Source organism: Crassostrea angulata, chromosome 5 (genome assembly GCF_025612915.1).
Source record: "Crassostrea angulata isolate pt1a10 chromosome 5, ASM2561291v2, whole genome shotgun sequence".
NCBI lineage: Eukaryota > Metazoa > Mollusca > Bivalvia > Ostreida > Ostreidae > Magallana > Magallana angulata.
This window is the reverse complement of record NC_069115.1, coordinates 3,924,664-3,937,613: the sequence shown is the minus strand read 5'-3', so window position 1 is coordinate 3,937,613 and position 12,950 is coordinate 3,924,664. Positions and strand designations below refer to the sequence as shown.

At 33.6% G+C, this 12,950-nt stretch overlaps 2 protein-coding genes across 4 annotated transcripts in view; one reads left to right on the top strand and one right to left on the bottom strand.

The window, feature by feature from the left end:
• Positions 1-7,685, top strand: part of LOC128183106 (DNA-directed RNA polymerase III subunit RPC2-like) — a 58,367-nt gene extending 50,682 nt beyond the window's left edge. Inside the window, exons 21-30 of one of the 3 annotated variants that reach the window (XM_052851982.1) lie at positions 22-180; positions 420-538; positions 1,627-1,637; positions 4,939-5,082; positions 5,456-5,504; positions 5,690-5,707; positions 6,110-6,215; positions 6,717-6,813; positions 6,941-7,138; positions 7,369-7,685. In XM_052851982.1, the coding sequence (XP_052707942.1) occupies positions 22-180; positions 420-538; positions 1,627-1,637; positions 4,939-5,082; positions 5,456-5,504; positions 5,690-5,707; positions 6,110-6,215; positions 6,717-6,813; positions 6,941-7,138; positions 7,369-7,591 (1,124 nt within the window). In that variant the 3' untranslated portion in view covers positions 7,592-7,685. Of the gene's footprint in view, positions 1-21; positions 181-419; positions 550-1,626; positions 1,638-4,938; positions 5,083-5,455; positions 5,505-5,689; positions 5,708-6,048; positions 6,216-6,716; positions 6,814-6,940; positions 7,139-7,368 lie in introns of those variants that run through there. The other 2 variants (XM_052851980.1, XR_008243541.1) reach the window with 2 other exon arrangements.
• LOC128183111 (uncharacterized) overlaps positions 1-12,950 on the bottom strand; it is a 32,031-nt gene that overhangs the window by 12,417 nt on the left and 6,664 nt on the right. The gene's annotated exons all lie outside the window — the stretch shown is intronic.

Here is a 12,950-nt window from a genome sequence, read left to right as displayed (position 1 = left end):
TATATTTGGTTTCTGTTTCAGGTTTTGGGCGTTGTCTAGTGTACAGGAAGCAAGCCTGCACCCTGAAGCGCTACACCAACCAGAGCTTTGACAAGGTGATGGGACCGATGGTGGACGCCAGCACCCACAAACCTATCTGGAAACACGAGGCTCTTGACTCCGACGGAATCTGCTCGCCAGGTCAGGATTTATATTGAATAAATTTGGTTCATTTTGTGATGATCTGATTTTTGGGGTTTTTTTTTCATAGTTACTTCCACATCTTTTTTAAATATCAAATTCTGGATTTACAGTACTGTAAGAAAAGGAATTAAATGTAGAATGGTACCTTATAAGATATCATATGATAATAATATTTGAATGTATGGAATGCAAATAGATCACAAATTAAAAATAATGTTAAGGGATTGTTTGACCAGGGGAGAGAATGGAAAACCGGCAGGTGCTTGTCAACAAATGGATGCCCACTGTGACAATGAATCCAATCCAACAGTCGCCCACAACTCAGGGACCTCCACAGGGGCCAGAGTATAGGGAGGTCCCCATAACGTAAGTTATAACATCACTTCTATATATAACCCCAGGGGCAAGAGTATAGGGAGGTCCCAATAACGAAAGTAATAACATCACTTCTATATATAACCCCAGGGGCCAGAGTATAGGAAGGTCCCCATAACGTAAGTAATAACATTCCTTCTATATATAACCCCAGGGGCCAGAGTATAGGAAGGTCCCCATAACGAAAGTAATAATATTCCTTCTATATATAACCCCAGGGACCAGAGTATAGGAAGGTCCCCATAACGTAAGTAATAACATTCCTTCTATATATAACCCCAGGGGCCGTAGTATAGGGAGGTCCCCATAACGTAAGTAATAACATCACTTCTATATATAACCCCAGGGGCCGTAGTATAGGGAGGTCCCCATAACGTAAGTAATAACATCACTTCTATATATAACCCCAGGGGCTGTAGTATAGGGAGGTCCCCATAACGTAAGTAATAACATCACTTCTATATATAACCCCAGGGGCCAGAGTATAGGGAGGTCCCCATAACGTAAGTAATAACATCCCTTCTATATATAACCCCAGGGGCTGGAGTATAGGGAGGTCCCCATAGCGTAAGTAATAACATCACTTTTATATATAACCCCAGGGGCCAGAGTATAGGAAGGTCCCCATAACGTAAGTAATAACATTCCTTCTATATATAACCCCAGGGGCCAGAGTATAGGGAGGTCCCCATCACGTAAGTAATAACATCACTTCTATATATAAACCCAGGGGCCGTAGTATAAGGAGGTCCCCATAACGTAAGTAATAACATCACTTCTATATATAAACCCAGGGACCGTAGTATAGGGAGGTCCACATAACGTAAGTAATAACATCACTTCTATATATAACCCCAGGGGCCGGAGTATAGGGAGGTCCCCATAACGTAAGTAATGACATCACTTCTATATAAAACCCTAGGGGCCGGAGTATAGGGAGGTCCCCATCACGTAAGTAATGACATCACTTCTATATATAACCCCAGGGGCCAGAGTATAGGGAGGTCCCCATAACGTAAGTAATAACATCCCTTCTATATATAACCCCAGGGGCCAGAGTATAGGGAGGTTCCCATAACGTAAGTAATAACATTCCTTCTATATATAACCCCAGGGGCTAAAGTATAGGGAGGTTCCCATAACGTAAGTAATAACATCACTTCTATATATAATCCCAGGGGCCAGAGTATAGGGAGGTCCCCATAACGTAAGTTATAACATCACTTTTATAACCCCAGGGGCCAGAGTATAGGGTGGTCCCCATAACGTAAGTAATTACATCACTTCTATATATAACCCCAGGGGCTAGAGTATATAGGGAGGTCCCCATCACGTAAGTCATAACATCACTTCTATATATAACCCCAGGGGCTAGAGTATATAGGGAGGTCCCCATCACGTAAGTCATAACATCACTTCTATATATAATCCCAGGGGCCAGAGTATAGGGTGGTCCCCATAACGTTAGTAATAACATCCCTTGTATATATAACCCCAGGGGCCAGAGTATAGGGAGGTCCCCATCACGTAAGTAATAGTGAGCGCAGCGAGAAGGCGCGAAGCGCCGCTCATGAAGCAAGCACCATAGACAATGTGTACAAATGGAGGACATTCGAGTTGACATCTGCACATTGTTCAAAGAAATTTTTATGAGGCCACGTGAAAAGGTTCTACATATCCCAATAATCCTTTGTGGTGCATAGAAACACGGTGGAACAGGAAGCGTTTCTAAGGAATATCCTTGCCTGTAAATCACATACATCTTTTTCATTTAGCAATTAAAAAAATCCTTTAAAACACTATAGTAAGCAACACATATGCTGATGTAAAAAAAACCTGTACCTATCTGAACTTTTGCTGACATATATTTTCATTCCACATATATTTTGCATTTAAAGCTACTGCAGATATAGCACCATAACACAGACAGGGTACTAAAAGGTTAAATCACGAGTTTTAATTGTGACGTCACAAACGCTGATCGCTGATAAATACAACGTCACAAGCGAAAATCAAAGATCACGCTTGTGGCTGTTACTGTGGCTCTTCCATTAATTTGAACTTGCCCATAGGATAATACAGTAATTTGAGGTATAATTCGCATTTGCGTAAAACGCAAGAAGGTAAAAAAAATGTAAATATAAGCATTAAATCCTTATTTTTTGAAAGATATAGTCTCATAACTGCAACGGTGTGTGCAAACAAATTTTCATAACGCGCTAACGCGCGTTATTCAATTTGTATGCAAACACCGTTGCAGTTATGAGACTATATCTGTCAAAGAATAAGGATTCAATACTTAAATGATGTCATTTCCTTCCCTGAATTTATCTAATAATTTACGAGAACTGTCGGGAGCAAAAGAAAGTTAGGTATGATGTCATAGTGATCTCAGGCTATTTTTCTGGTGATAAATTTAGAGGTGGATCAAGTATTGCAATGGTGTCAGGTGGTGTAAGTACTCGCTATTTCAGTGTTAATGGCGACTCTTCGGCTGATTAGTTTTGTTTTGATAGATTTTTTGACTTAGTAAAAAGGATGATACACATCCAAGATCCAAGTTTAATTAATTGCATTAAAAAACGTCTTATTTTTATTAGACCTACATACAACCACGTCATTTGGTAAGTGAAAAAAAAACCAGTAAAGATTTAAAATTTCTATATGTTAGTTGCATTCGGTCAAACCTTAAAATAATATTGCCAATGGGATATCACACAGATAGGGGAGGGCACATGTCTAAAAGCATATATAGCATACAAAAATAAAAACATCAACAAAAAAAATTGATAGAATTAATTAAAATTCAGATAACAACATTGAAGGAACAAAAGAGAAATAACACTGACAAGCAATTTATTGTTTACTGATTTTATTCATCAGTTCTTCCCCAAGCATTATTGAAAAGTAAAGGAATGATCATAGTACATGATTGTATTTGCTTTAAAAAAAATCAAACGACTTTGTATTTTCAAAAATATTTTAATAACTCTGTTTTATATTTAATTAATGATTAGTGGTAGTTGGTTTGATGATGTATTTTAGTCTAGGGAGGGACAATTGGAATAAATGTTTTATGGTTCCTGGCGGGTGTAAAAGTATACGAGAAAAAAACAAAGATTAAGGTTGGAGCAAGTCCACAGGTTGTATTTCACAGTGATGAGAGATGTGTAGTTCCTTCTTCCTTTGCCCCAGTGGTCACACCGTAAAACATATTAACATCAATCCCATCTATATATTTACCGATATACATTGTATAACCCTAGAGGACATAATATACAGCGGTCTAGTTTATCACATAATTTATTAGGGCCCCGCAAGGATTTGCGGGTGCCCTATAGTAATCACTCTGTCCGTCTGTCCTTCTGTCCGTCCGTCTGTCACTCTTCCGTCCACAAATTTCCTGTTTTTTTCGAATAACTTTTATTATGGTTGCCCAATCAAGTTCAAATTTGGTATGGTAGTTCAGTAGGCAGAAATACATAGTTTGATGCTAAGTTTGGTGCTCTATGTCTTCTGGTTTGCAGCTGGGGTGGTGGGGTAGATTCCTAACTATGCATAAGAATGAATGGGCAAAGAGAGATAACTGCTGAGAATGAATGGGCAAAGAGAGATAACTGCTGAGAATGTTACCATTGTATACATGGAAGGCTGTGCAATATTTGTCCTTTGGGATTAATGAACCTTCCACAGGAAGAAAATCATAAGCTTTATCTTTATCTGTCACATTGAGATTAATTACTGCACTGCCTGTGTCTGCAAATGAACTTTGTTTTGAAGTTAAGGTCAATTTTGAATGATGTGTAGTATTGTGTACATTCTTTGAAATATGAATTTAAAATATAATATTCATATTTTATTTTGGTTAAAATACCGTACACAATGATTTATGATAATTTTATTGAATTCTAAAATCAAGATATATATTAAGATATCCTTTTTCACTATTTTATTTTTTAATTATTTATTTTCTTTTTTTCTGCCTTAATGCTGTTAATTTTAACAGGTAATCAGATAATAACCCCATTCTGTCATTTCTGGGAAAAAAATCTTATTGTAAATTTAGAAGAAAAGGATGAGAGGGCAGAACAATTAATCCCCTGGGATTATTTATCTTGTCATTGTTAATATAAAGAGGATGGAATTCAAAGTTTTTTTCACTTCTCTATATTAATTGTTATTGCGGGGCCCTTCCTGACTGGTCAGTTTTCTAGTTTAGTTAGTTATGAAATCTCTTCAATATATGATCTCAGGAGTTGTAATTAGAGAAGTCTTCATTATGACAGTGTTTGGAGCTCTTAACTTCTTAATCAATGAATAAAACTAAATACCAGAATATAAATAATGATATATAAAGATTGTTGTTGCTGTCACATATAGATATAAAGGAGCAGAGGCCTGTTACATAGAGAAGGTGCTGATTTCGTCCAATCCGGAGGAGGCTTTCTTAATCAAGATATTACAGCGACAGACGCGTCGGCCAGAGATTGGAGACAAATTCAGCAGCAGACACGGTCAGAAAGGGTGAGTGAGATTCTTACCAACACAACAGAATATCTACTCACTAAAAACTGAGTACAGACCTTATACAGGTTACAGATACAAAATTTAATTCAATTCATTAGACACTAGACATATCAGTGTTTTTGATTTATATTTGAAAGGTTTACTTTGTAATTTTTTACTACATGTAACGTAAGTTATTTATAGGTAATGTACGGTGTTGTGTAAAATGTAAATTTATTTAGTTGATTAATATTATTGATATGAATTTCTCTATTGAACAAGTTTTTGAAATAGCTATATACTCAAACTTCTTTTATTAGCTGTTTTACTTCTTGTTGCATTTTAGGGATGTTACAGTAGCTTTATTTTCTATTCTATTACTTTTCTGCAGTGTTTGCGGATTAATTGTCCCACAAGAAGATATGCCATTCACTGATCTGGTAAATATAACATGTAGAAATGACTTGTAAAATTATATAGATCTGATTAATATAACGTAAAGAAATAACTTGTAAAATTAATTGAGAACAGTGTCAAAGAAGAATTGTTTAATTTTCTCTTTTCTCTATTTGCATTCAAAAGTGAACTTTTGAGATGATTATTATTTTTTCACTTTTCCTTTTAGGGTATTTGTCCAGACATTGTAAGTATGAATTAGATTGAGTCGTTTCAAATAGGTTACATAAAAGTGTTGGATTGTTATGGCTAATTTTAAACTTTATATTATATTGATTTAAGATATAGGAACATATTCAAACATAAAAGCTTAAATAATCAGATATTACACGTATTTTTATTAAATAATTACATGTATAACATAAAACATCAATATTCAATATTTTAAAGTACATAAAATCTTTGGTAGTTTGTTGACCATCTATTCACATTAGCAAGTGATAATGTCAATGTTTAATCCCCTTTCTGTTTTATTCTGTAGATTAAAGTTACCTGTCAAGAATGACATTCTTCTGTTCTTTTCTGTAAATAATGAATCCCCATGGTTACCCATCCAGAATGAGGGTGATTCTTTGGTTTTATTCTGTAGATAATGAATCCCCATGGTTACCCGTCCAGAATGACGGTCGGTAAGCTGATGGAACTGTTGGGAAGTAAGGCCGGGGTCCTGGAAGGGAAATTCCATTACGGAACAGGTAATTGACAGTATTATCATCTGTGACATGGAAATAACAGAAAATATAATGATTGACATCTGTGGATTCTCTGGAAAATTCATTACAAAACTCATTACTCATTACAAACAAATTATTCCTAGAAGCCCTCATGGAAACATTTTCTGAATCTGTGCATTGATAAACAAAACTGTGCATTATGTACCAATGCAGGATAAAAATTGTTAAAGCGTTTCTTCAATCTTGAAATAAAAACTAAGGTGCAGCTTAGAAATTATTGAAAATTTTAATACTAAGTCTTAAAGAATTTTTAAAAACTGTTTGGTACAAACATAAACATGCACCTCAGCCAACCAAAAGACATGCTTATTGTACGATGATCATCTATCTGTAATCAGCGACAAACATTAGTTAAATATCATTTATAAGGAGAGATTATTTGGATGTCTGTAACTATAGTGAGATTTGTTAGAAACTCTGAACTCCTGTGTTTTTCATTCTTAAGTTTTGTGGGTTTTTTAGCATTTGGGGGAGACAAAGTCTGTGATTTATCAGAGGATCTCGTAAAACATGGATTTAATTATCTCGGCAAGGACTTTGTAACCTCAGGAATAACTGGGTAAGCTGCCTGGTTTTTATGTACAAATGTTCTGCAATACTCACCATGAATACTTACAATAATAGGTAAAAGTAGTATCACAAGTACTTGTATTTTATCTTTAATAATTCTGTTGTCTGAACTTTAGGGAGCCGCTGGAGGCCTACATATTCTTTGGCCCCATATACTATCAGAAACTGAAGCACATGGTTCTAGATAAGATGCATGCCCGAGCCAAGGGACCGAGAGCGGTACTGACTCGACAGCCTACAGAGGGGCGATCTCGAGATGGAGGTCTGAGATTGGGCGAGATGGAACGAGATTGTCTCATTGGTTATGGAGCAAGGCAAGTTTATCAAACATAATTTTACGATGTTTGCTAAATATGAATTATTGTATGATAACAGTCTTAAGAACTTTGGGGAAAATGATAATGATTTCTAATGATAAAAAATTTATCCCTGAGTTTTAGAAAAAAAGAACTTGTGGTATTGAAAATCATAATGAATATTCATCAAATAATCATCATCATGGAATATTGAAGTAACCATGAAGTGAGTGTTGATTCCTTTACAGCATGCTGCTACTGGAGAGACTGATGATATCTAGCGACGCCTTTGAGGTGGACGTATGCGGAGAATGTGGACTCCTGGGATACTCGGGCTGGTGCGAGTTCTGTAAATCCTCACGTCATGTCTCCACTCTCAAAATGCCGTACGCCTGTAAACTGTTGTTCCAGGAGTTACAGTCAATGAACATTGTGCCAAGACTATCTCTAAAACGTTACAATGAAGTCTAGTACATATATTACAGACACTATATTCCTACATAATTTTGTACAAGTTCACACTATTTTGTTGACAATAAATTGGAATCAGTAATGTACCTGATAACCATATGTTTGTTTTATTGTCACCAATGTTTGAAAACCCAGAAGCGATAAAGAACACATTCTACCCCATGCAACAAGTTGTGGGGGGGGGGGGATAAGATTTTTGGCCCATCCGTCAGTGAGTCTCTCTCAACATTTCAGGTACCAGTGAATCATAAGGTGTCGTATATTTTTGGAAAAAAACCGTGTATGATAGCAACAAAAAGGTCTTCCGTTCTTGTATTACATAATACATGTATTATTGATCTCAACTTTTTTTTTTATAGAAACTACTTTCATCAAAAACAAAGAAATAGTTTAAAGATATCTACATACGTAGGTCTATCTTTCCTCAAAGTTTGGTTGTTTAAGTCTCTGCCAAATCTGAGATCTCGTTGAGACAAGGCTTTGTCTCGGGTCCGGAAACGGACAATCAAGTGCTCAATGAAAATTAAAATTTAATTCTTGTACATTTACTTAATGTATATCATTGTTTAGTGTCTAACTAAAACAGTCAAAAAAGAAACAGCCAAATTAATTTAAAACTTGATTTGTTTTAACGGTTCCGGTGAGAACTGGAAGTGACTGTTGACAAAATGAAAACCGTCGAACATATCTTCAACCAAATATCTATCATCCACAAACGTTTTTTTCTTTTGATCACTTACAGTTTCTGAGATCTCGCGGGTACACTATTTGAAAAAACAAAGCTAAATTTTTTGTTTATTTAACATTGCATAGACATAAGTAAAGTTGTGTGTGTATACCGATTTTGGAAATTTTCTCGAAACAAAAATATGTGAAGACGTTTACTTAAATATTAAAATTAGAATATTAAATTCTAAATTTTACATATTCTTACACTTTTACTAAATCAAACAATATATTAGAACAACGTTTTATTAAAGATGTAACCATTTTTAGCCGGGTTTTCCAACGGAAAAATCCGGTTATTACATGTAAAATGGTGGGTGGGTGGGCGGCTACCAAAAAGGGTACCCTCATTGTACGGATAACTCCTCCTACAGTTTTCAAGATGGGAAGTTGTTCTTTTGCAGATCAATTGCACATATATTAGAGGTGTGCATATTGCTAGGATTTTAATTTCCGATAATTTATGAAAAAATACCAGCTTTTGAACTTAGTCATTTTTTGGCAAAATATTGCTTATAGGGTACTCCATTTCACTGGATACGGGTTGACAGTTCACATAAAAGAAAATCCGGATTGCTGTCACTTTGACAGCTTTTCACTTGTTTCAACATTTTAACTTTATTTCAGTATTGATAAATATTAAAAGAACTCAATATACGTAACAGGGAAAAGCGCTTATATTGTACTTACATAATAAGTCACTGTTTAAGATATGACAAATGTTTGTACTGGTATTTATACATGAGACTTTTTTTTTACTTACAGACACTTAAATAAATTCTAACTGGTAACTAAGGTATAATTTCTTATGTAACATAATGTTAGAATAGCACTTGTGAATCATCTTTTTAGTCGAAAAATTGAAACACCTAAAGGTATCTAAAAAGAAATTGTATAGTTCAAATTTGAATCAAATTTAGCAGTGTGATTGACTGATTGTCATGACCGACCGATAATTAAATTATTTTAAAAATGATGAAAATTTGACCGTTGGTTTGAGATTATTTGTTTATTTGACGAATGTGAAAAATGATAAAAATCCTAAATAATGTAATCACATTTGACCATAAACCCTTTGATATGACCTTGAAATTTGATAGGCATAAAATCTGAACACTGCATGGTGATGGTTGTGTTCAAATTTTCAAGTCTTAATATCACTATGAACGGAACACAAGTTGCTCAATTTTAAATGATACAAGGCTAAATTGCACAAGAATCAAACGAACAACATTCAAAAGTAATTTCTCGGGCGTTTCCTCTTGTTTTACATATGAGATAACATATTTGTTTGATTCAAAATCATTTCGATATTTAAATTGCTATCTGATACTGTATACGTTTAAATATATATTATTGTATTATAATATTGATATGAAAACTTCTAGTTCAGACAGATACAACTATAACTTTATGCACAGTTAGCCTGAATAATGAATACCGTTATATATTTAGTATAAGAAATTTGTTCAAACAAAAAAGTTGGAAACTCCAATATTAAAGTTGGGGATTTAAGGTGGCTCTATACACCACTTTTTGATGACGCAGTACGCAAAAAAGTAAATCTGGAAGCATGCAATTCCGGTACTGGCTGATTTAAACCGAGGCGAGTTGTGTGGGTGACCGCTCTTTTGAAAAATTTGTTAAATGAATAGATTTAATTTCATAATTGTAAAATTCTTTACTTACAAGTAATGTGGTATAAGACACCTTCATATTGTGTCATATTATTTATCGAAATAATAAAATCAAGTATATTTTTTAAAATAGTTTCTTTCCCATCATCGACATATTACAGCGTAGTGCAGTGGTTTAGTTGATTCCCTACAAACCTATTGGTCATGATTTCGAATCCCGTTGAAGACGAACATTTTTTTAACTTTTCCAAATTTTCTAAAACGTATTTTTTGGTTGAATACTGTGAAAGAAAATTCTAAACCGGTGAAAGTATTTCAATTATAATATAATATGTACTTTAAACTACATTTTAAGGTGGCTCTATACACCACTTTTTGATGACGCAGTACGCAAAAAAGTAAATCTGGAAGCATGCAATTCCGGTTCTGGCTGATTTAAACTGAGGCGAATTGTATGGGAACCGCTCTTTTGAAAAATTTGTTAAATGAATAGATTTAATTTGATAATTGGAAAATTCATTACTTACAAGTAATGTGGTATGTGACACCTTCATGTTGTGTGGTATCATTTATCGAAATAAACAATAAAATCAAGTAAAGTTTTTTAAATAGTTTCTTTACCATCATTGATATATTACACCGTAGCGCAGTGGGTTAGTGGGTTCACAACAAACCAGTAGGTCATGAGTTCGATTCCCGTTGAGAACAATACATTTTTTAACTTTCCAAAAATTTCTAAAACGTATTTTTTGGTTGAATACCGTGAAAGAAAATTCTAAACCGGTGAAATATTTCAATTATAATATACTTTAATGCACATTAATATCGACACCTAACGGGGATGAGAGGGTTGCTTTGAATTTCTCTCAGGTTGGGATACATAAATCCTATTAGCCTAGTCAATGTTCCCCTTTATTTATTTGACTTAGTTTTGCATTAAAGCGAATATATTCACTTATACAGGGCGAAGTCTATAATGAAACATGTATGTATTTATCATTCCAACATTATATTTAGAAAATTTTCTTCAGCTCAGAAATGAAAAGTCCCCAAGGTGTTTGGGCCTTGGGACTTAGGAACGATAACCCTTAACTGAGGAACTTTCATACCAAATAAAATTTAAAATATTTTTTGTGTTTATTTGCAATGGTTTTCATTCAATTTTTTATGTCACATTTATCAAAATACATTTCCTTATAAATCAAGCAACTTTTTCAGATGATTTGTCAACAGAGTAAGAAAATATGAAAAATTATGTTTTGGAGAAATGCTAAAAAAAATTGCAATAATAACATTTTTGAATGGAAAGAAGTGTTATACTTTTTTTTATGTGTCCGAAGGAAATATCCATCATATGACAAACAAATTTCTCTCAATTTTTTAATAGCTGTCTTTTTAAAAACTATTTTTCAAAAACACGAAAAAACATTAAAAAATTCTTTAAAAATACCTTTAGTATCCCTATCGTCATTTTAATGTTTGATAAGTATATGTTTTGTGGTCTTCTGTTGAAAATTGGAATAAACTGTGGGTGTATAGAGCCACCTTAATATCAACAGATGTTCCTTACCACCTTAAGGGGATGGAAGGGTGGCTTTGAATTTCTCTTAGGTTGGGATACATAAATCCTATTAGTTAATTATACCCTTTATTTATTTGACTTAGTTTTGCATTAGAGCGAACATATTTACTTATAATGAAATATGTATGTATTTATAATCCCAACATGATATTTAGGAAATTTTCTTCAACTCGATCATGATCAGAAATGAACAGTCCCCAAGGTGTTTGGGCCTTTGGACTTAGGAACAATAACTCTCACATGAGGAACTTTCATACCAAATAAAATTAAAAATATTTTTGTGTTTATTTGCAATGATTTTCAGTCAATTTTTTTATTTCACATTTATTAAAATACATTTTCTAATAACATCAAGCAGCTTTTTTAGATGATTTATGAACAGAGTAAGAAAATATGAAAAATTATGTTTTGAGGAAATGCTAAAAAAAATGCAATAAGAACATTTTTGAATGTAAGAAGTTTTATATTTTTTTTAGGTGTCTGAAGGAAATATCAATCATATGACAAAAAAATTCTCTCAATTTGTTCATTGTTAACTTTTTAAAAATTATTTTACAAAAACACGAAAATACATTAAAAATTTCTTTAAAAATACCATTAGTATCCCTAAAAATAGAATAAACTGTGGGTGTATAGAGCCACCTTAAGGGAAAATCACAATCTGACACCAATACACTTTTGTAGAAAATCAAATCAAATATGTATACATATTTGATTTGATATTTATAAGAAATAAACAACGTATCATGGAATATATGCCAGCAGAGCAGTTGCTATTCATAACGCCATGTTCACTAAATAATCGTTGTTTATTACTTATATTTGCATTTTACCACTCGCAAATACCCTGTATTAGCCTAGACCTTGACATTTAGCTATTACACCAAAAGTAAATATTCAGACTTTGTAATGAATCTTTTTAATTCACATAGATTTGTTAACAGAATCAATGATATGTTATAACAGTAATTCCTTTAAAATGTTACCAAAAACATGTTTTAATATTACATGTAAATACGTCAATTTTAATGGAGTTGGAGAAAAACACATGATATATCGTATAGTGGTTTAATCTATAACGTCATGGAAAGTATATAACGTTACACCTTTATAGTATATTATAGTACATTTCGGAACGATGTGTTTATTATGCAGCATACAGATGTAGTCAGACGATAGGAATAAGTCATTTGAACATTTTACAACCTAGATCTCGTCAGAAATCGTTGGAGAAACGGAAGAACTTGTTAAAAACATAGCTTGAAACGAGGACCCCCTATAAATCCAAGATGGCGAGTGTCGTCCCTTTACTTTTTTTAATGTACATTGAATACACTTTTTTAACATGACTGAAACGGGGGGTTTCAGTGAATTTATTTATTGCAATACACAGAAATACACATAAGATTACCAA